The sequence below is a fragment of the Dipodomys merriami genome, unplaced genomic scaffold (assembly GCF_024711535.1).
Source record: "Dipodomys merriami isolate MVZ:Mamm:240054 unplaced genomic scaffold, mDipMer1.0.p SCAF_7, whole genome shotgun sequence".
Lineage (NCBI taxonomy): Eukaryota > Metazoa > Chordata > Mammalia > Rodentia > Heteromyidae > Dipodomys > Dipodomys merriami.
Genome location: NW_027206290.1, coordinates 53,708,982 through 53,734,147, shown reverse-complemented (window position 1 = coordinate 53,734,147; position 25,166 = coordinate 53,708,982). Strand labels below are relative to the sequence as shown.

The 25,166-nt window shown below is 37.4% G+C and overlaps 1 protein-coding gene across 2 annotated transcripts in view; it reads right to left on the bottom strand.

The window, feature by feature from the left end:
• Ralgapa2 (Ral GTPase activating protein catalytic subunit alpha 2) overlaps positions 1-25,166 on the bottom strand; it is a 315,000-nt gene that overhangs the window by 153,102 nt on the left and 136,732 nt on the right. For both annotated transcript variants that reach the window (XM_070006662.1, XM_070006663.1), the window contains 3 exons: positions 23,138-23,331; positions 22,044-22,142; positions 21,654-21,809 (listed from right to left, as the gene is read on the bottom strand). In XM_070006662.1, the coding sequence (XP_069862763.1) occupies positions 21,654-21,809; positions 22,044-22,142; positions 23,138-23,331 (449 nt within the window). The remainder of the gene's footprint in view (positions 1-21,653; positions 21,810-22,043; positions 22,143-23,137; positions 23,332-25,166) is intronic.

Sequence of the window (25,166 nt, the reverse complement as noted above, 5' to 3'; positions counted from 1 at the left end):
AAGTGCTAAATAAAATGTGACTTCTTTGGGTGTAACTAATTACCAAGGCTTGGAGAAATATGACAGGGCAGAGTAATTGCGTTCCATGGCAGAGAATCTCACAAGAAGAACTGCTGCTGAGAAGACACAGTGCTTCCTGGATAGGGTACCATGCAAAGGAGAAGGGGAGAGGAACGCATGAACTGAACTTCTGATGTGGGGCTTGCCTGGATGATCTTCAAGAAGCAGGGATTCAAGAGTGACAGAACAAACAGACAGAGGGCATGGAGTTGCTGCAGCCCACAAACTCAAAACAAGAACTGTGACTATTTTTTATGAGTGCTTTTCAACTGAACCTCAGCTGTGAAGAAAAACTATGCTGGCCTTTAAACTGATGAAGACTGACTGTTCTGTAAAAAGTGAGTGACAGAGATTTGAAACACTGCATATTAATTACATTATATACTATTACTGATAAGTCACCACCAGCCTTCTTAGCTCCTCTCTTTTTGGTTATTTCTAACAGCTTTATTATTAAGATATACCTCACATAAGAAAATCCACTATGTAAAGTATAAGTCACACAATTGAGCAACCATCACCACAGTCTAATTTGAGAACATTTTCATTACCCCAAAACGAAATCCTACACCCATTAGCAGTTACTTCCCATCTCCCATCCACGTAGTACCTGGTACCATTAATCTACTTTCTGTTTCTATGGATCTGCCAGTGGCGAACACTTCAGAATACAGAATCATAAAGTGATATGATGCATTTTGCATCTGGCTTCTGTCCCTAATATAATGTTTTCAAGGTTCATCCATGTTGTAGCATATGGTAAACTTTATTCCTTTTTATAACCAAGTAATAGTCCATTGTGTTGATATTCCATATTTTCTTTATCTTTTATCAGTTGATAGACATCTCAGTTTTTTTTACTAAGAATAGTGCTACTATGAAAATTTGTGCACAATTTCGTAAGAATATCTGTTGTAAATTCTTTTTGGGTATATAGACAGTAATGAACTGCTAGGTCTGCTAAATGTAGTTTTAAATTGTGAGGAACTATCAAGCTATTTTCTACATTAGCTGTACAATTTTATATTCTCACCAGAAAAATGTAAGAAACCCAATTTCTCCACTATTTTTTGTTTGTTTTTGGTGCTAGTCCTGGGCTTGAACTCAGGACATGGGTGTTGTCCCTGAGCTTTTTGTGCTCAAGGATAGTACTCTACCATTTGAGCCATGCTCCACTTCCAGCTTTTTTGGTAGTTTAGTGGAGATAAGAGTCTCATAAGGCCGCGCTGGTAATCCTAGCTACTCAGGAGGCTGAGATCTGAGATGGATCACAGTTCAAAGCAAGCCCAGGCAGGAAAGTCTGTGAGACTCTTATCTCCAATAAACCACCAGAAAACCGGAAGTGGCACTATGGCTCAAGAGGTAGAGGGCTCGCCTTGAGCTGAAGAGCACAGGGACAGCGCCCAAGCCCAGAGTTCAAGCCCCACTACCAACCAAAAAAAAAAAAAAAGTCTCTCAGACTTTGCTGTCCCAGCTCACTTAGAACTGTGACCCTCCTGAGTAGCTAGGATTTCAGGCATGAGTCACCAGCACCTGGCTCAATTTCTCTACTATCTTATCAATACTTATTATTTTCCTTTTTAACAAAATTATTCCTACAGCCATCCATAGTCAGTATGAAATAGTATCTTATGGTTGGGTTTGCATTCTACTATGATTAACTAAACATCTATTTATGTGTTGTTGGACATATATATACATATATATATATATTCCTCACATAAATTTAAGTCCTTCATTTTGCTTAGGCTGTTTATCTTGTTGCTATTGTTGAATTGTTAAAAGTTCTTTATATATACTCGGCACTAGACCTTTATCAGATAGGTAATTTGCAAATATCTTGTACCCTTTTAAATTGTCTTTTTAATTGCTTGCTAAGTGTCCTTTGATAAACAAGAGATTTTAATTTTGATAAAGACAATTTATCTATTTTTTAATTGTTGTTGCTTGTATTTTTGGTATCACACCTAAGACTGTTATCACAGGCAAGACTCTGAAAATGTTCTTTCCTTTCTTTCAAGATGGCTGCAGTTTACCTTCTGCATTTAGGTTGATACATATTGAATCAAATTTTGTTTATGGTGTGAAGTAGAGGTTTAATTTCATCTTCGCACTTTCACAAAAAGTCAGCCTAGGATACATGTGTTTTACCTCTGATTCTGTATGTCTACATTTTTACGAAATCTGCTTTTTATGAAGTTTTCAAACAAGAAACTATGAATATTCTTTTCGATATTAGAAAAGTACTGTTCAATTTGGCTATTCAAGAGTTCCTGCAATTACAGTGGAATTATGGAATCAGTTTTTCCATTTCTGGAAAACCAGAGAAGTCCACTGGGATTTTGATAGGGATTGTGCTAACTCTGTAGATGTATTTAAGGAGAATGATCACCAGTGAGTATTCTGAACTAAGACTGTGAGATTTTTTTCCATTTATTTAGTTTTTAAATTCTTATATCAAGATTCGTGATTTGTAATTTTACAACTGCTTGAATATATCTACTCCTAAGAATTTTACTCTTTTACTATTGCTGGATGCTTGTGGCTCATGCCTGCAATCCTACCTACTCAGAAGGCTGAGACTGACAATTACAGTTTGAAGCCAGCCTGGGCAAGATAGTTCATGAGATTCTTGTCTCCAAAATTGTAAAAAGTGAAGCTGTGGCTCAAAGTGGCAGAGTGCTAACCTTGAGCAAAAAAGCTCAAGGACAGTGCCTAGATCCTGAGTTCAAGATTCAGAATTGGCACACACAAAAATTTCATTCTTTTACTATTATAAATGAGATTTTTTATTCATTTCATTTTCAAGTTACCCACTGTTGGTGTTTAAGAACATAGCTAGTTTTTTGGAGTTTTTTTTGTCGGTTGTGGGGCTTGAATTCTGGGCTTGGGCGCTGTCCCTGTGCTCTTCAGCTCAAGGCAAGCGCTCTACTGCTTGCGCCATAGTGCCACTTCTGGTTTTCTGGTGGTTTATTGGAGATAAGAGTCTCACAGACTTTCCTGCCTGGGCTGGCTTTGAACTGTGATCCTCAGATCTCAGCCTCCTGAGTAGCTAGGATTACAGGCCTGAGCCACCAACACCCAGCTATATAGCTAGTTTTTGTATATTGACCTTATAACCTTAATAGAATTCAGTTTTAGATCTAATAATTTGTGTCCATGTGTTTAGCTTATGTATATTTCTTTATATTAAAAATATGATTGAATCAACTGCAAGCATAGTTTCCTTTTTCCAATCTCAATGGTTTTTATTTCATTTTTTTACTTACCTTCCATGAATAGAAGGGGTAAAACCACACATTTTAGTTTTTCTCTTGATCTTGATCATCAGGAGAAATGTAGGAGCTTGAAATTGAAATGATTGTTAATTCTTTGTTTGGGAAGAAAGCCAGAAACACCCAACCAGGGAAATCTCTGTTCAAAGTATGTTTTTTGCAGAAGGGAAAATTAGTACCTTCCACAGAATCTAGAGATTGAGATGAGAACCTCCAAAGAAGAATTTACCCTTTATTACATAAACCAAGTAATGTTCCTAGACTAGTCCTTTAGTTCAACTATACCAACAAAACACAAACCTTTTGAACTCTGACCCTGCTACAAAGATGCTGTACACATGTGCTTCCTAACAGGCATTTCACAGCCCACTGGGAGATTGCCAGGAAGATGGCAAACCCTTTAGGAAATCCTGGCATTTGTATAATTCCACAAAATGAGGGAAACTGTTGTAGGGTCATAAAGAGAACTGACTTGCCAGTTATGCCAATAACACCTTGAAGATGCTGTGGCCCAACTACGCAATGACTATTTTAGTCATGACCCTGATAAGCCTCAAAAATCAACAACATTATAATTTATACAACAGGCTGACTTAATGAGGTTGATGCAGATGCTCCAGAGTAGTACCACACAATGAGATTCGGCAAATGAGGGCTTTGGCACATTGTTGCCAGCAAGTGACAAGAGTGGGAGCAACTTGGCCACATCACTCTGAACACTACAGCAATGCCAAAAGAGTAGACCTGATGGCCAAAGATGAAGGACAGTCCATGTAGAAAGGTATTTATACATTGCAAAGCAAGTTCCCAGGGGCTGAGGAGCAGGGTGGAGATGACAGAGTAAAATCTCTATCGCCTGCACCCTCTCCTCTGTAGCTTTTACTAGAGTGTTCTCTAGAAAGGCAAAAACAAATAGGCACTGTCATCACAAATAATTAGATGGCTAAAAACACACTTATATGGGAGGCTGAGATTCAGAGGATCGCAATTCAAGGTCAGCCCATAGTTTTCAAGACTCCTAGCTGGGCATAGTGGCATGTGCCTATCATCCTAGCTACCTGGGAGACTGAAATTAGGAGGATCCCAGTTCCAGCTGGCCTGTGCTGAAAAGTCCTTGAGACTCCATCTTAACAGAGAAAAGCTGGGCATTGTGGTATGTGCCAATCATCTCAGCAGTGGCAGGAAAAAAAAACAGAATTTTTGTCCTAAAAAGGGCTATTGGTACAACTCAGTGGTAAGGATAGAGCCCTGAATCCAAACTTCAGTACCACTCAAAAACAAAACAAAAGCACACTTATGGTGCACAATCATGTAAGTAATATTAAAGTAGGAACAGGAGAAATGAGAAAAATATGCACACATGTAATTAATATAGGTACTAAAGGGATAAGCAGCTATACTATTTCTAGATTTATTGCTCATCCTATGTCATGAATATCTCTGTTAGGAACACATTCTTAAGACATTTAAAAAGAAATTATTGGAGGAAACCATAGGTTCAACACTGTCAGATATTATAACACCATGGCTGCAAGCATATAATAAAGATTTAATCAATACTGTCGATGATGACAAGCAAAACAGCCATCTTGTTCTAATGTGGGAGCGTCCAGATTATATCCAACTGCACATCTGTGTTACTGTAGAATGAAACAGAAATTTAGTAGGGAAAACAAATCTCTACTGAATTTGGGCAAAAAAAAAAGTATTTGTTCCTCTAGAACCTTGAACATTGAGAAAAGAAAAAAAAACCCAAGAGATCTATATCCAATCTTTTAACTTTACAGAAAGAAGATAAATCAGTCAAGACCCGCTAGAACTTTGAAAACTGAGAAAAGAAAAAAATCCAAAAGATCTATACCCAATCTTTACAGAAAAGAGATCAGTCAAGGCAAGTAACTAGTTAGTTGCAAGGTGTAAACACAAGCCCAGTGCTAACTCAGGGTCAGTAAAGCACAATTTGAGGTCCCTCCATAATCTGGAGCTCAATGACATGTTCAGGGCATTACTTAACTTAAAAAATATGAATTGTGCTGGGTGCTGGTGGTTCACATCTATAATGCAAGCCACTCAAGAGGCTGAGATGTGAGGATCACAGTTAAAAGCCAGGCTGGGAAGGAAAGTCCCCATGAGACTCATCTCCAATTAACCACTCAAAAATCAGAAGTGGAGCTGTAGCTCAAACTGGTAGAGTGCTAGACTTGAGCTGAAGAGCTCAGGGATAGCGCCTAGGCCCTGAGTTCAAGCCCCATAACTGATCACAAAAAAAAGTGATTTTTTAAAAGCTCATTTCATTTGACTAATGATCATTTGTAAGTACAGCTTACAAAGCCAATAAGCCCAATAGCTCAAATCATGTATTCTTGAGGAAATATTATAACATGGGAATGACATATAAACTCCTAACTACAAAAGAAAAACAAGTCTTCCATAAAAGTATTTTCCCCCCTAGGAAACTGCTGGAGAAACACTATGAGTATGCAGGATGGTTGGAAGGGGTACAGCAGAAAAATCCTATGAAGAAAAAAACAACAACAACAAGAAATTTACTAATATTCCAGGAAGAAATCAAGCTTCCTATTTTTACCCTCAAAATGAATACTAGAGAACACATTCCTATTTTGATTTTCATGCTCAGTTAGCTATGGCCTAAACAGCTAAAAAGCCATAGGGCTTCTGATGCAATAAAAAACTAGTATTCCCTACATTTAAACATGTTTCCTTCTTTCATATCAAATTGGGAAGCCAGGCCCTCCAATATGGATAAAAATGAACCTGCTTTGTGGCACTGCTTTTGCTGAGCTGTTTCTCAGACTACCCCCAAACAAGTTAAGAGTAAAAACTATTTTGGTTGAAGCTTTCCCATGTTTTCTGGTTTATTCTCATACCAGGCAAGAAACAAACATTAAAATATGATTATTATTCAATCCCTTATTCTAGTTCATCTTTTTAGAAATAAAATTATTCCATTTGTACATAGTAGAAAAATTGAAGCTTTCACACAAAAAATATGGTCCTTCAATTATAGCTCTACCTCATGGGTGGGGCTGGAGGCTGGATGAATTATGCAGAGCAGCCACAGCAGGTAACAGTTTTAGTCTCTCCTTAGGCAACAGAATTACAACTTTGTTTTTGCTTCTGCAATTTAATTTATGTTTGAATAACAAGCTCTAAGAATGAAATTTGAGGAAAAAAAATCCCAAAGAAGCCAAGTTATCATCCTGCTTAAGAAACCTTAGGCCAGATGCACAAGCAAAGCAGCAACAATTTTCCCTTCCCAGGATGGAAAGCCTATCCCATGAGATCCCATCATTGTAGGAAGGGAAGAGGTGACGGTCTAAAAAAAAAAGATCAAATAACTCTTAAAGATAAATAGTTCATTGCTTTAAATTCTAGGAATATTTTGCCTTACTTTTGTGTTTGTTTTGAAGTATCTGGGGGTTGAACTTGGGGTTTATCAATTAAGTCATATACTCAGCCCTTTTTTAGTTATTTTTTAGGTAAGGTTTCTTGTTGGGGGAGACTCATTTGGGCTTTGTTTTGTATTGTGCTAGCATTGCGGCTTGAACTCAGGGCCTCGCACTGTTGGCTTTTTTTTGCTTATGGCTGGCCCTCTGCCATTTAAGCCAAGCTTTCAGTTCAGTTCAAGCATTTTGCTGCTTAACTGGAGATAAGAATTACAAGAATTTTTCTGCCTAGGCTGGCTTTCAGTGAGTTTTAGATATCAGCCTCCAGTGTAGCTAGGATTACAGGTGTGAGTGATCAGCAGTCAGCTCTTAAGGTTCTGAACCTCCTTTCTATTGCCTCCAGGTCCCAACATACTCAGTTTATTGAGATAATCTGCCTAACCTTTATTAGAGACTGGTCTCTAAAAGATATCCTCCTGGAATTACAAGTTTGAGCTATTACACTCCTGAACAGTTCTTTCATTTTTAATTTATACATAATGTAATTCATTTGGGGAAGTGTTTCCTCTTGTTTAAGCCAAGTTGCTTAAGGCAGATGTTGGAGATAATAAGGAAGTAGAAAGAAGAGGGCTTAAAGGTTAAGATTCCAGTAAGAGATCACATTACTATCCACCTGACCCTGGACATTTTACCTTCTGAAAAGCAGTTTCACTATTTACAAAATGGTAAGAGAAATGCAACATAATCTATAGTGCCTTTATAAAAGGCAAAAGAGACTTGTCTGAAAGTGTTTAAAAATTTCCAAAGTTTCTTACACAGTACTGCTTTTTTATTAAGAATTTATGCTGTGTGTATATAGTGTCTCACACCTATAATCCTAACTACTCAGGAGGCTAAGATCTGAGGATCTCAGTTCAAGTCCCAGTACTAGGACACACAAAAAATTAATTATGGATTTATAAACATGATGGTACTAAAATATTAATTTTAGCAGGGCACCAGTGGCTCATGCCTGTAATCCTAGCTACTCAGGAGGCTGATATTTGAGGATTACAGTTCAAAGACAGCCCGGGAAGAAAAGTTCATGAAACTCTTAATCTCCAATTAACCTCCAGAAAACTGGAAGTGGCACTGTGGCTCAAGTGGTAGAGTGCCTGCCTTGAGCTGAAATGCTAAGGGACAGTGCCAAGACTCAGAATTCAAGCCCCTTGACCAACAATAACAAAAAATTATTAAAATATTAAATTTACAGGAACATGTGAAAAATAAGAGTTGAAGTTTATTTAAAGGAAATCTAAAATAAAAGCTAAGTCATCTTGACAATTTTACACAAAATCATTTTCATAAGTTGACAAATTTCTTGAGTGCTAAATGAGTTTCAGGTACCATGTTAGGTGCTATGAGGAACTGAGATACAATGAAGCAAGAAAGGGTCTAGCTTTCTAGCAATGACCTATGGGTTAATTAAAGCCAGGCTAAAAACATAAGACCTCTGCCAAGGGACAGCCAATATGCTATGGGATCAGGGAAGGAAGAAACTAAATGGCACATGGCACCAAGTCTTGACAAAAGGACCATGTAGCATGCTCTTAACTAAGACGCTAGTATAGGGAAAATGGGATAGGTATTTTATTACTATGTCTTACTACTAAAAGCTTCTCTTTGCTAAGAGTTCTCTAGCCCACAAATACCTACCAGAGAATGTTTTTCCATAGGAGAACAAAAGGAAAACTGTTGTTTATTGTTTCTTTAGAAAACAATGCTCTCTCTCAAATGTGTTCCAGTAAATAACATTAATAGCTGAACAATCTGCAATTACCACACTACACTTATTGTTATGTACTAAAAAGAAATCAACAAGCAAAAGGAGATTATTCTCTATAAGGAGAGCACTTTCTCACAGAAAGAAAACCTGTAATTTAAAATACTTTTCTTGATGCTATTTGCTTGTATCCAAGCCTACCCTTTATGGATCGTAAACCTCAGTCGTGACTTAAAATGTCTTATAGTCAACAATCATTCTCTCCAACCAGGAGGATAAAGTACCCACCCCTTTTCCAAGAACAATTTTAGTACTTGATATGCTTCTAGAAGCCACCCCTCTGACTCTCAGTGCCTCTCTGCCTACAGAAAGTATGAATTTTCTTAAAATCTTCATAGACTTCTAAAGGAGAAAAGATGATATTGTAGGTAAACAAGCCATATGACAAGCATCAGGAGACTATCTTCTTCAGGGAATGTGCCAACAACTACTGAATGCCTACTTGTCTTCACCTACCCAAGACTCTAGAGAGAGCCATTAGGAACCCACTTCATGGAATAAGCAGTTCAAGTTAAAAAAAAAAAAAGCCACATGGGTGCTGACTCAAGAGTGCAGCCACTTATGTGTGAGGCTAGAGACCAAACTCTAGACATTGTTTCTGTTTTCTGGAAGCTTCCTACAAGGTGAGCAAGTACCTTTAAACTGAATACTATAGAGCTAGAGTAGCTTGTATATTCATAACAACTGCCATATATGATCAGAAAACAGCACTCTCAGTGTGTCCTGATGGTAAGAAGCAGTTCACCTGTTTGGACTCTGGAGGTCAGGCAGCCTAATCTCTCTCCCTACTGTACTGCCTCAGATAGGTGAAGAAAGCAATTCTGTATCTGTGTGCCAGCTCTCCTCCACACAAGCTGTCCTCTCAGCCAAACCCACTTGCCCTCAGCTACTCAAGCTGTGCCCCATGTTGAGCTGGCATTTGGACCCCCCTCTGCCTCCACTCATGCATGCCATGCCTTGGACTTTGCAGCTGCTGGTCATGAACAGTTGTCAAATTGAGATTCCAGACAAAAAATCTATCTCAGATCATTCTCATGTTAACTTGAGTTAATCAGCTCATTCCATGGTTTACTTCTTATACTAATTTAGAAAATCAATACAGAATTTAAAAAGGTGAACCCTATGAATTGTACTACCCTTCTTGTTTTGTTTTTGTTTTTTTTGGTCAGTCATGGGGCCTGAACTCTGGGCCTGGGCACTATCCTTGAGCTCTTCAGCTCAAGGCTAGTGCTCTACCACTTGAGCCACAGCACCACTTCTGGCTTTTTCTGCTTATATGGTACTGAGGAATCAAACCCAGGGCCTCATGCATGTAAGGCAAGCACTCTACCACTGAGCCACCTTCCCAGCCCCTGTACTACCCTTCTTAAAAAAGCATTCAAACACTGACAATTCCCATACACTTCAACCTAAAATATTTGCCTATCTTACTTTAATCTCCCTGGTAAAATCGTCATATGCTGTCATTCCCCTGGTTAAATTAAAGAGCTCATCTTTTGCACTTTTTTAAATTGCTGAGCTTTGTCATTTATGTTACCAAGCAATTCTCCCAGCCAAAGTCATCTGCTCAGGTGCTCTTTTAGGGCATGGTTTCTCCATCTCATCACTGTTGACATCCTGGTCATTAATTCTTTGTGGGCGCATCACTTCTGGGATGTGTAACATTAACACTTGCCTTGAAATACTAGATGCCAGTGAATCCTCTCTCCCTAGTGGTGATAACCAAAACTATCTCTAGATACTGGCAACGATCCTTTAGGGGTAAGGAAAAAAATCCCTCTGCCCTCCAAGAATTATTGACCTAGAGTAATGAAAGTTGACTAGCTCACTTCAATGGAAAAGTTCATGTCTGCTTTAAAACTGACGGAGCCAAAATTTGAGGTTGGTGAAGTTCAGCTCAGCTGCTTTGATCATCCATTCTTCTCTACCAGGTAATGTGGATTTGAAATAGGCTCAAGGGGAAGTCTTCTTTTTCTTCCAGTTTCTATCAATCACCATATTTACTGAGCATCTATTCTGGGAAATGATGAGATAGACTCTAATGACTCTACTACCTGTAGTTCTGGTGACTTGGTCTTGGGAAAGGCTATAGTACAGTCTCCTACCAGAAAAAGACCCAGGGCTAAAGAACAAGTTCTCTACTGAAATACACAAGTCAGCTTATATATTGTTTTCCTAGCATGTCTTATTAAACAGATAGAAGATGTACAACTACGTCTATCTAGTCCCTATTCTTCACTGACAAAACTCACTTGAAAGTGTCTTTACACCTTTAAATACAACAAAGGAAATAAAACAAAACTTCAGTTTTGCCTCTCAGGTGGACTCCTTCCTCTCCAGATCACTCTCCCATGCTATCATCTTACACTTTTTGAAGCTGTGAACCAAGTTCACTGCCCATGTGTTAAACCTCATAACTGAAACCTCTGCCATCTGTTACCTTCTACATATTTCTACTTTCCTTATTGTGGTGCAAGTGGGCTTGGTCTGAAGCTTAATGAAAGTAATTATTGGTTTGATAGCTACCAAAGAAAAGAAAAAAAAGCACTCTAGTCTACTGAAGTCTCAAGTTCCCAAGCCCCTTTATAATTGAAAAAGTATAACAAAAAATTTTCTTTGCTAAAATTTGACTCATTTGACGTTTCCATGAAACCTCATGAGAAACACTTAGAAACTATCGTTTAATATTAATTATATGGTAACTTTACATTTTCATCTTTCTGAATTTGGTACATTAAGCCTATACTAAGAATCATTAATTTAAGAACATATGGCAGGAGAGAGTTGACTTGTACCATCTATTCCTGTAAATATTATTCTTTCATAAAACTTATTTTTTTGTATTTTTGAAGCATATCCGTATATCAGAAAAACCTCATCAATTTGAATCAAGTAAATTCAATGTCATAAAACTATGTATGTATACATTTACATAGACACATTCATATTCATACAGAGGCAGTACTGGAGTTTTAACTCAGGGCCTTGTATTTGGTAGACAGGCAATCTATCACTAGAGCCATCCAGCCCCTCAGTCTTTTTTCTTTTCTTATTTTTCAGATAAAGGTCTTATATTTTGTCAAGCTTAGCTTTGAACTGTATTCCTACTGATTTCAGCACCTTGAGTATCTAGGATTATAAGCATTAACAACTGCACCTAGCTAAAATTATATTTTTAGAAACATAAATAGGGTTGCCATTAATGCCAAATTACTTTTGGAAACTAATAGTAAAAAAAAAAACTAACAAAACATCAAATAACAGAGACTGTATAAGTTCATTTTAATAACTCTGAACAAATTTATAATCTGGGCACTAACTGAATTCTAACGGAATTAGAGAATAATGTTCTTTCTTTTTAATGTACTTATAATGTACTATGTGATTTTTTTTTGTCTTTTTGTATGTTCTTCACTCATGGTACAACCTCTGTTGTCACTATATTAGCTTCCAGTGTCCTGCATCTTGTATATCCATTTTTCTAATTTGGGGAGGGGAAGGAAAATAACAAAATGCTGAAATAAGGATACAGGATGACCCATTGTAACGATGGCATGTACAAGACACTATGTTGAAAATGAACTTTACAACTTTGCCAGGGCAGGGTGGCGGCGGGGGGGGGGGGGTCTGGGGAGGAGAAGAGGGGAAGGAGGGAGGAAAAGGAATGGTAGGGGAAAACAAAGGAGAGGGTAACAATGCTCAGTAGGAAATGGACTCATTACCTTGTTCATGTAACTGTAACCCTCCTGTACAGTATCTTTACAATAAAAAATAGATATTTAGTTTTTTTTTAGGTAAAGAGAAATGTCCCTGGAAATCTTTCACATCCATTTTTCAATCCTAACAGGCAAGAATTCTTTGGGAACATATACCTGCTTAATAGCCTGACAGGGCTTTGCAAAAGGTAGGCAAGCCTTTTACTACTGAGCTACTGAGCTACTACTGAGCTTTTTTTTGTCGGTCGTGGGCTTGAACTCTGGGCTTGGGCACTATCACTCAGCTCTTCAGCTCAAGGCGAGCACTCTACTGCTTGAGCCACAGCGCCACTTCTGGGTTTCTAGTGGTTTGTTGGAGATAAGAGTCTCATGGACTTTCCTGCCTGGGCTGGCTTTGAACTGTGATCCTCAGATCTCAGCTCAGCCTCCTGAAGCTAGGATTATAGGCGTGAGCCATCGGCACCCAACTCCCAGTCTCTTTTCTGAGAGAGTGTCTTTTTGAGACAGATAGTTCTGGCTGGCCTCCAATTCATGACTCTCCTGCCTTAGCCCCATGAGTTGTGGAACTACAGACATGCACCACTATGCCTGGCTAAAGTATTTTTCTTTGGTTTTGTTTTTACAGTGCTAGAAATCTCACCTAGGGCCTTGCAAATACTAGGCAAACAATCTACACTGAGTCACACTCCTAGATCTTAGGGTCCATCTTTCCAGTCATTTCCAGTCCACTGCATCCAGTTCACTTCTTTTCTGACTCATCACCTCAGCTGTTTAAACAACTTTGGCTTTGACAGATAATGAGGTTAGTGCCAGAATGCTCTACAATCTTAGAGCACTTCCTACTCAGTACCATAGCTAAATTTCTTCAAATACTTTATACATACAAAGATATATGTACAAGAATATCTGTAGATGTCAATACTCGTATCACCTTCTGTATCCCAGTCCCTGTTAGGCCTCATAAATTTGTTCCTGGACTCTTAAAATATTTCCCTTTCTGTTCTTGATGTCATCATTTGCTCATAGTTATAATCTACCTCACATAATCACTGCAAGCTAAGCTTCTTAAGATGCATTTTGGTTTTGTCAAGTTTTGTACTCAAAATATTTCAAAAGCTCCCCCAAATCCATGGAATACTGGCTGGATTCATGCTCACATATCACCTCCATGCATATCTGGCACTAACAAAACCACTCGGTCATTGTTCCTTGAACATTGCCCAAGAAGTTCTATATCTCTGACATGTGAAATTCTACCTTTCTTTTATGCTATCTGAATCCTAGCCATCTTTGAACATCCTGCTAAATCCACCTCCTCTATAAGCTGCTTTCAAACCAACTTAGCCGGGAAAAAAGTCAACATTTCCAGTTTTCATAAGGTATATATCATTTATTTGGTTCCTTGTGCAAGCTAATCGATGTTACAGATAAATATTGCAGTTAAATATTTGTGCATCTCATACCTTCAAAACAGCTCTTCTAGTAAAAACTATGTTTAACTACTTATGATCAGATGGGAGCCACATGACTAGTAAGTGATGAAGCTTATTCTAGATCAAGTCTCACAGTGTTCATATGAGGCTTATCATCCATAAAGGCCATATATTGTTTATATTTGGAAGTCTTAACAGACATATTACCTTATTGTTATAAACCTTAGACACAGACTTTTTCCTTTACTGTACTAGCCTGTAAGTTTTTTTAAAAATTTTTTTACTCAGTTATTTTTTTATAAAGTTGGCCTGCTGCCGGGCATTGGTGGCTCACTCCTAGAATCCTAGCTACTCAGGAGGCTGAGATCTGAGGCTTACAGTTCAAAGCCAGTCCGGGCAAGAAAGTCCATGAGAATCTTATTTCCAATAAACTATGCAGAAAACCAGAAGTGGTGCTATGGCTCAAGTGGTAGAGCACTAGCCTTGAGCTGAAGAACTGAGGGATAGCACCCAGGCCCAGAGTTCAAGCCTCATGACCAACAAAAATAAAAAAATAAAAATAAAGTTGGCCTGCTAAGATTCTTCAATTGAGGCATATCAGTTAAATCTTTAAATCCATGAATATATACTTTATAAGTACTGAATCAAAATCCCATGATTTGAAAGTCTTTATGAAAAAAAGTCACTTGTACAGAATAAGCACTTCAGACAGAAGCATTAAAAAAATACTAGTTTTTAAGCATCAAAATATTAGGTCCTCAGCTTGGCATCTGAATTGTTTTCTAAAATCTAAATACTCATTTTTGTTTGGCTTTAAATATATTTAGAAATTTATATGTATCTGACATATAAATTGTAAGTTATAAGTCTAAATTTTCAGCAAAGAACAATTCTTTGTCTGAGAAACACTGATGCAATTATTACATATCACTATGTGATACAGGCTGTCTGGGGTTATTAAAAGACTCAGGTATGGCCAATTTACAAGAATCACCCCTGTACCTTGCTTTCAAGCTCACTGCTGAGTCTTATACTCACTGAGGGGCCTCAAGGGATCTTTTCAGAGACAATTACTTATTATTATATTCTTCCATCATATACCTCAGGAGAGGAGGTTGTAACATCCGTTAAGAAAATTATGACTAAAAAAATAAAGAAGAAAATCATGACCTTCTACTTTGACTTCTATGATAGAATATGTTCTATATGCAGGTAGATAAAATTATGTTTTCTTTAATGCTGGTGTTACAAAAATGTTAACTCAGGGCTGGGAATGTGGCTCAGTGGTAGAGTGTGTGCCTAGTAAGCATGAAGCTCTGGGTTCGATTCCTCAGTACCACATAAACAGAAAAAAAGCTGGAAGTGGCACTGTGGTTCAAGTGGTAGAGTGCTGGCCCTGAGCAAAAGAAGCTCAGGGACAGTGCCCAGGCCTTGAGTTCAAGCTCCAAGACTGACCAGAAAAAAAAAAGTTAACTCAAATATCGAGTGAAATAAAATTAAAATATTATAAAGCAAGTTAAATATTTGTGCTATAAAATAAGTGGCTAAAAATAAAAAATACAAATTAAATTAATGCTATAAATATATTTAGGAACTGAAATATGAACCAACGTTGATATACCAGAGCAGTACCTTGTAGAGAAGCCAGTGACTATGACAGGGTCTTATTTGTGAACAAAAGAATCTATTTTGCTGAGAGATGTGGAGAGGAACTTACAGAAGTGTCAGATGGCTAATATAATATCCTGAAGTGCCAGGGAATCAAGCATGAATCTCCATAGCTGGGGTAAGGGTGGCAAAAGAATACCTAGCCACACCCTGAGGTAGGTGATTTTGGCAGAGACCTTGTTGCCTGGCTCTTGTCACAGTAATGTCAGTGCCTGAGTAAAATTTCCAGCAGGAGGACCCAACTTTCTTGGGCTTGTGCTCCTCACTCCCCACATCTACTTTCTAGTGTTCTATCAGTGTTCTGCTCAATGCCAATCCAACTGCGAAGTCTAAGCTATGCAAAGGCCACCTTTCCTAGCTTCCTTCATCAGCTGGAATAAAAAAACAATCGAACAGGTAAACGGTGAGCCAATTACCATGAAAACACAAGAGATGTTTCTAGATCATGGGTATACAAAGGCAAAACAAACCATTTACTTGTGACTCACAACACAGAGTAGGGAAGTTGTTAGTTCTTTACCTTGTTGTAAAGTCCCAAAATGCACAGGTACATTTTTTAGTCAAATCACTAAGTTTCAAAGTTAAACAAGAGATGGGTAAGGAATAAAAAAGCATTTTCAGATTTCAGAAAAATAAAATAATGAGTTACTGGAGTTGCTATCCTCTTCCTCCTCTGAATTAGTATAAGGGCTCAAGCCCTCACTTCCACATTCCAGATCCAGTGTGTAAATCTCTGTAATTATGTCATTTTATAAGTGGAATAAGGGCATAGCAAGCCCAAATGAATTGCTTAAAAGTGTCCATAAGGCTTGGTGTTAGCCAAGACTGGAACTCAGCCTGACTCAAGGCCCATGTTCCTTACTGTTAAATTCTGTCACACTATGTTATGCCATATCATAATGTTATGATTAAATTCTGCAGTTTGGGTGGAACAAGATAGCCCCTTTTACCTTGTACTTTCTCTGGTGCATTTCAAAATGTGATGATAGTAACTTATAGATGAAAATGACAAAGATCTGCATTTCCCGAAATTTCTATATGCAAATTTGCAACAACAATTTTGCGTTACTGTAAGCTTTGCATTTAAAAGAGAATTTAACTTTGATGTAGAACAGACAAATTACATTAAGACATTAAATCTGTAAGTCATTGTTAAAAAATAGTTTACTTATTTTAAGAAAAGAAAACTTTCCAGTCTTTGATATATGTTCTTACAAACATGAAAATAAAATTCCTTTCCTCAACTGTCCTTTTCCATTTCACACATATTGATCTTTCCATATGTTTTAAATAATCATGAAATTAATAGGAACTGTTTTTAATAAATCCACATCATAGCTCCTTTCATGTCAAAATATTTTGGGGAAGACTGAGGTGAAAAAGCCACTTAAACATTAAGAGAAAAACTTAGAACAACCAAGAACAGCTTTAGAAGAAAAATTTAAAGATGACAGAGAACTGGGAAAGCCACTATGGGAAGGTGTCCACGGGCTGGGGGGTACTCTAATGATTCTGAAAAGGATAGAACCATGGCCAGGGCCCCAGCAAACTAAAGAGTGGAATAAAATCCAGAGTATCTGACCAACATTTTTAGTCGTGAATCAATGAAAGAGACATAATGAGTAGAATAAACCAAACCTGAACATGAGTTCTGTCTTTTGAATGTGTAACAGTAGGCAAAAATTCTCAATGTTTTTTGAAATTTTGTTATTCACAAAATGGGCCATGATATTTATCTCTCTGAATCCGAGAGAATAAAGAGGACAGTATCACAATTGCTAGCACAGAGCCTGGCATTGTGGATGGTAGAAACATGAATAACCTCCACCTACCTCTACTAGGCCTCCAGGCACAAAGCTGCTGGGAAGAGGAGGCCCAGTGGGAGACCCTTCATGGGTAAGACAGGCAGTCAATATGTCACTCCAATTTTTCTTCCTAAGATATAGTTATTCTAAGTGTTTATGATCCTAATTATCATGGAACCAGTGACAAGATCAAGTTTCTTTAAAAAAAAAAAAAACCCATTGTGAAGAAAACAATAAAGTCATCACCACATTGTGTTTATTAGTGTTTCCAATCACACTAATAAGCCACAGCTCACACTATATTTATAAAGTCATGTTAGCTAATAAATAATGAAGTGATTAGCATACCTAACATTAGTTTGAAAAAATTAAAAACAGTTGTTTTGGAATGTGCTACCTTTTACACCCTGGTTGTTTGATGTATATATTATTTTTACATGGAAATGACCAAGCTTGTCGACATAATGAATTTTCTATGATATTAGATGAAGTTATGATTTTACTTGATTGTGCTTCAGAACATGGGGTAATTTATGAAACATCTGTTTGAAGGTGTAGCAGTTTTAAATCAGAAAGGTCGAGTTTAGCAGACAAGTATGCCACCCAGAGGTGAAAGGAAGAAACACACATAACATTTTATTTGTAAGCTAAAACTGATGTTAAGTTAAATTATTTGGTATCATTTATTATTTTTTTTAAATCACAGGAAACTCGCTGTATATCACCTTTATAATAAAAATAAAAAATTTAAAAACAGGAAATTCTTTATGACGTTTCCTCTGTATAAAATAATCCTATTAATGCCAGGCTACCTATAAGTGTGGCTCTTTGAAAACTCACAAAATGGAAACAAGTCCTGACGCAGCACCAGCCACAGGTGTAGTTCACAAATTTAAAAACAGAATTTAAGTGTATTTTTTGCAGCAAATGCTTTCTTTTCTTCTTATAATGAATGTAGCATGTGTTTCCAGAAGTACATATAAATCCTACAACAACCACTATGATCTATTTAGACATGTGGTCCAAAAGTTAAACTAATTAACCAGAAGACATTTCTTAAATGAGAAAAGTTTCTTTCATTAGAAGATCTACAGAATTTTCTTCTGGCAAAAGAATAAAGTTTGTTTAGGGTAATTCTGTTTGGCAGACAGTAAAGGGCTTTTAAACATATACCAACAATTGCTAAGGTTAAAGTGAAACAGTCAATTCTATTAAACCCACATAAAATTCAGGCTTCTAATAGCTTAACAATGGGAAGATTATAAAAGAGATTTATGGTATGGTCATTTTGTCTTAGAAGTCTAAATGTTGGGATTACTGTTAACATTGAGACATCTTTTAAGATTTATGCATTTTGCAACAAATTACAAAACATCCCTAAGCCTTTACTTAACTAAAAACATAACATACATTACACTATAAGAACTATTTTAAGCATAAAACTCTTCTGTATGTAACTTTTTGGAAATAATTCATTGTTTTGAGTTCTCATTTCATCTTTTACTGTTCCATTTTCATACCAACATGTATGTGATTTTCTAGATAACCCACTCTCAGAAAAACTATTTGACTGACTTTAAATTCCTTCCCTTCACCCTTTTCCTCCCTCCTTACTTTTGTCCCTTCTGGTAGTATTGTCGTTTGAACTCAGTGCCTTGTGCTTGCTAGGGAAGTGCTCTGTCATTTGAGTCATGCTACCAGCCTTTTTTCTTTAGGTTTCTTTTATATAGGGTCTCATGTTTCCACTCATTCAGTGGCCAGCCTGGACTGCAATGGTCCTACCTGTGACCTGACCCATAGTTGGGACTACAGGAACATGCCATTGCATCCAGTTTATTGGTTGAGATGGGATCTCATTTTCATTATTTAAGAGCTGGTCTTGAACTGTGATCCTCCCATGTAGCTAGTATTATAGTTATGAATCACTGCACTTTGCTCAAATTTCTTCTTTCTATATCAGGTCTATAATTGCTTGTTATTTCCAAATAAAACATTTCCCTTAAAAGATCTTAACAAAAATACCACTTTAAACAACAGTACTGCTAACTAACCTTTCCTTCCTTGGTCCCTACATGAGGGGGCTTATTACTATGGATGAAGTTAATTCTCATCCCAATTTGATCTTTAATATTTCATACACCCTACATTGCATTGGTCTGTAAAAAAATACTTGTAGTTGTACTGAAAGTTGTGAACTACTTAAAATGGAATGCAAATACTTCTACATGATGTTCCAATTTGTACATTTACTTTAGAAGTAAATGAAGCTATGGGCCCAGTCTACGGTGTACATGTCCCCTAACACTGCTGAATTCTGAGTGAACATGAGAGATCAAGACAGCAGGGCTATGAATCAGATAAAAGCTTAATTATTAAAGCTCAAAATATGCATCAGGAACATATTAAATTTTTCCCAAGCATCGGGAAGGTTCAAATACATTCCTAAGCAAAACCAATGAAAGAGCTAAGCAGGAGAATTATTTATTTACTTGTTCATTTATTGGTGCTGAAGATTTATCCCAGGGCATCACAAATGCAAGGCAAGACTCTACCACTAAACTTCATCCTCAACCTCAAGAATGACCCTCTTCCCTTAGCGTCATGTTTGAAAGTGTCTGTGTTGAAGCACTATGCTAAGAGCCAAGATTTAGCTTGTGAACACAGCAAATAATAAGCCTTTCCCCTGATGTTTATATTTTATTAGGGGAAGATTTGGGATCCTTTCAACCAAACAAAGATGTTGAGTAACATTTCTTACCTTATTTTAAACTTACCTTAAAAACTTACTTAAAACCTTTAAAAGTTACCATTGAACTGACAAAACCTAGATAGGAGAGAGAATTACTGACGCATGAAATTCTTAAAATGTTTTGTAATTTAAAGTTTTAAGCTAAGCATGGTGGTATGACCCTGTAATTCCATCTACTAGGGATGAAGCAGAGGTAGGAGGTTTCAGTCTGAGGCTGGTTTTAGGCAAAAATCATAAAACTCTATCTGGAAAATAAAGTAAAACAAAAAGGCTGGGAATGCGGCTCAAGGACTACAGCACTTGCTTAGCAAGTGCAGGGCCCTGTGTTCAAAACCCAGTACTGCAAAATTAAATTTAAAAAAAGGTCTGTATAAATGCATTGTATATTCAAAGAATGAAAGAAATACAGAAAGGACAGCTACCTTGTATGTAATAAATGATTCAAAAAGTTCTTTGGAAAGTAAGAACAATTTAAAGGATAAATTCTGAAATGCTCCCTATAACTCTAGGTGGTCAAGAACACGAACTGATGAGAGAGAATGATGAAAGGGGTGATAATGATCAAGATATATTATACTTATAGACCAACATGTTGAATGGTAGCCCCGCACTATATAACTACTTAAAGATAATAAAAATAAAATATTAAAAAACGTAATAAGCTGGCAACCTCTGGTTTACACCTGTACTCATAGCTACTCAGGAAGCAGAAATCTAGATATTGAGATTTACAGCTAGTACAGGCAGGAAAATCCATGAGACTCTTATCTGCAATTAACCACCAAAAAAATACAAAAAACAAAAAAGAGGAGAGGTGAGGCTCAAGTGATAATGTATTAGCCCTGAGCAAAAAACCCCATGACTGGCACAAAAAAAACAAAGAAAGATGTAATGACAAAATAAAATGCTAACAAAACTTCTTGAATCTTTCCTGTTCCCTTTTATTTATCTCCTGTGCTGTTATCTTAGTTTGTGCCATTTTCTAACCTATATTAGTTTAATTGCTTCCTAATCAATATCTGTCTGCGGCCCAAATTCTTACTCTATCCTATCATTACATTTTCAAATGCATCCTCCAAATGTTGTCTAGAGTATTTTCTGTGAAGTCCAAGTAATCATATCATTTACCTATTTGATATCCTACAATGAGTCAAGAGTTCATGTGTCCCTATGTGTAGCCTTCCCTGTTCTAAGAAAGGAAGGTGGTGGGCTGGCTACAGATTGGCCCCTAAACCTAGGATCTACAAGATTGGGGGTAACAGGGTGAGCCTCCTGGGCCTTTTTTTCTTACTTAACAAAAACTTCAATTAACATTAAAACAACTTAAGAGGTAAAGTCTTTTACAAAAGGAATCCAACTACTAAAGCAGTAGCTTCTAAACATTTTTTAATTGATCAGCATTGCTTTCTTCAACAGAACTCAAATAAGTTGTTGAGATAGAACTGAAGTTGACAACATAGGCAGAGATTGGATTATTTGGCCACAGAAAAATGCAAATGTAGGTGGAAAATGCAGTATCAGTGGGGTGAAGAAATAAAGATGTGATAGAAGTGATTTAAATTTTTGAAAGAGACTATCATGGTACTATGTGTAAAAGAGGAGACTTTTGAGATTCAGTTAAGTATTTCTAATATATTTCCACAAGCCCTGATAACCAATAATGTATAATGTACAATTGCTTATTGATGTGTAATAATAATAAAGGAGTCACAGAATACCTGGTCCTCACTGGTTAATCCTAGGTGCATCACAAGGTAAAAATGGACCAGGAAATCCGAGTTTGGCAGAACATCCTGGCGTCTGGTCATCATGGCACAGATCAGCCTGTAGGCTTGCAGTTTTCCTTCCTTATACTCATTTGGCAGCGTTGTTGCCTGCCAAGGAGATGATGTTTCCAGATTAAATCAAGACCAGATGCAGAGTATTTCAACATTTCATTTACTTCTCAGTTTTCTAGAAGAGTTGTTTATGAAGATGTGGGATGCAGTAGCTTTAGGAAAACTCAGTCTGTCTTCAAAACATGCCATCTTGGGCAATTACATTTGTTAAACTCAATTTCAGAAAGGAAGAGGAAATTACAATAAAAGAATAAACACATATCCACTTGCCTTAAATAGCCATGATGCAAACATTCTGAGTGGTGGGGTCAAGAGTGGAGGAGATGGAGAAGACTGGTTATCCAGACTTATTGCTAGGTTATCCCGAATCTAGTTCACAAAGAGGAGAATTTTAGGGAAGGTAACATTGCAACACAGTCTTCCATAGCCAAGTAGTGGCTTCCAGTCAAATTTCCCTAAGTGAAGTGAAAATCTACAATATTTACAAGTTTTCTTTTACTGTGAATTGTGTCTAGTTTATCATTTGTGGGTATCTATAAAACTAGAGCACTGCTTTTCTGTGAATGTGAATTTCTGAAGGGGTCCTGAAATCCAAATAATAAGGAATGATTTAATAAGCTATTTCAGGCACTGGGAAAGTGGCTCAGTGGTAGAGCGCTTGCCTTGCATGCTTGAGGCCCTGGGTTCGATTCCTCAGCACCACATAAGCAGGAAAAAAAAAGCCGGAAGTGGCGCTGTGGCTCAAGTGGTAGAGTGCTAGCCTTGAGCTGAAGAGCTGAGGGACAGCGCCCAAGCCCAGAGTTCAGGCCCCATGACCCATTCCCCCCCCCCCAAAAAAAAGCTATACTTCATGTTTTGGAAAAAAAACTGTAATAACCAGGAAAAATGTATGTTTAGCACCTAACAAAGGCCAGAACAAAAATTATATGTACTCTAAGATTCTACTTTTGTAATAGGACTATATATTAATATTGGTTAGTTCGTCAGATGGTGCTGTAAATTTTTTGTACTTTCTACATTTTTTAAACATTGTAGAATAAAACCAGTATCACTTAATAAGAAACCTAAAACTATTTCAATAATTAAAACTATTATAATATTCTAATAAAATATTAATACTTTTATTTTTTTTATTGTATAGGATTATACAAATATACTTTTGCCCTAAATGACATAACTATTAATACATTTATAAAGTACTAAAACTTTAAATATTATGTATTACTTTTTGATAATCCAATGTACTTGTTCTAATGCCTAATTTGTCTTCCAGAATATGTTCAATAGCTAACTGCAACTGTTTTTATGTCAAATGATACATCAGCTTTCCAGATTAGAGGAAAAGATAACATAGCAGAACATACCTTTGCCAGTTTGTACCAGAGTTCATAGAGATAGCCAAAAACTTTAGCATGGATCTTAGGTGACTGGATATTATTCACATCTCCAAGTATTCCCAGGACTCTTCGCCAGAGCACAGCAGCAGAATCTGGGTGCCAACCAGTTAGGTTCCCTCCAGCAATTATACTGCAGTCATCTGTGAGGCATTCACTGCTATCTGTAAAAGTATGTGAGTTAGCCATAGAAATGCAATTGGGATGCTATCAGAACAACTTTTTTACTTATAAAAATTACCTATCTTTAAAATTTATGGGTTCTCCATAAAATAATTCAAATGAAAGAGAAGAAATGGCTGCTAATTTGAAAGGGTAGATCAGCAGAATCAATGAAGAAGGATCAAATGATTTTAATTCTTCAACGAGAAATGAAGAAACATTTCCTGGCAATTCCATGAAGGGTTTAATGAAGCAGGTAAGAGGACAAGGGAGACCTTGAGTGCCCCAAGTACAACGGAAATAGGTGGCCAAGGAAGGTATCAGTTACTGGTTTTCATGATTGCTAGGTTGGCCTTATTTAGGGTAGAATCTTCATATAAGAAATGTCCTAGGGCTGGGAAGGTGGCTCAGTGGTAGAACACTTGCCTTGCATGCCTGGGGCCCTGGGTTTGATTCCTCAGCACCACATAAGCAAAAAGAAAAAAGCCGCAAGTGGCACTGTGGCTCAAGTGGTAGAGCGCTAGCCTTGAGCTGAAGTGCTAAGGGACAGTGCCCAGGCCGAGAGTTCAGGCCCCACAACTGGACCCCCCCTCCCAAAAAAAAAAGAAAAAGAAATGTCCTTTTAGGTTTCAGAAATATATGCCATCATGTAACAATTGACACAAATGACCTCAAACAAGATATGGAACAGTCCCATCAATCCAAATTGTTCTCCTTATAGTCAGTTTTTCTCTTATTTGCAGCTTCTCATGGTTCATTTTTTGTTTTCTATACTCTAGTTTTGTTTCTTCTAGGATGTTATATAAATTGAGTCATAGTAAAAGCCTTTCTGCCTGGTTTCTTTCACTTGGCATAATACACTCAAGATTCAAAGAGATTCTGCATTATCAGAATTTGGTTTGTTCCTCCTCATTTCTGAAAAGTCCATTTTTTTAAATGTAGCATATTTTATTCATTCATCTGTTGAAGGACATTTACACTGGCTCCTATATTGGGAGCCGATGAATAAAGCTGACAGCTTTAACTCATGCTAAACTGTAAGAAAAGAAGCTGTGAGATCATTTTCCAAAGTGGCATTCTGTTGGGTCTTCCTCCGTCCCAGGAAAGACGGATGGGGTCCTAGGAAAGGTAAGTGCACAGTGCTCAGCCCAGGAGACAATCAGACAGAGTGGGGAGTCAACTCAAGCAGGTAGAAAACTCGTTTATTAACAGAGAGCAGCCCTTTTTAAAGCCAAAAAGGGCGGGTGGCACGGCAAGGGAGGAACAGGAACCAATCCCTGTCAAGGTCACACCCTATCATGCACCTAAGCCTTCACGGGCTGGTTAGGCACTGATCAGAAGGCAAATTGGGCTCTGCCCACTCAACTCCCTCTCAGCACCATCTTTGCTGCCCATGTGCTCTGCAGCATTCCTTGAGCAAGGTACAAAAGTTAGCACCTGTAGGAGCAGAGCACTAGAGTGCCACATTTTCCACATTTCTGCCACAGCTTGGTACTATTAGTGTGAAACAATACAGTAATCAATAGCAGCAAATATTTTACCAGTTTTCTATTTTCTAACTCTTCATCCTTTTGGTTTCTTTGTAGCACTCACCCTGTGCTTCCTTATGTACTCTTCTCAAGGCTGCCTCCACCTTTCTTCATGACAAAGAATATTCTCCTAGCCTCCAGCAGATGACTCAGATGACTCAGTATAGACTCAGTATCAAGCTCAGTCTCCATACTCATGTAACATAACTTCAGCCACTATGCTCTACTCCTTTCAATTAAAAGGCTTATTGAAAAGCTTATGCAGATGGTGATGTAACTTTTTTTGTCCTTTCTACATTTTTCAAACG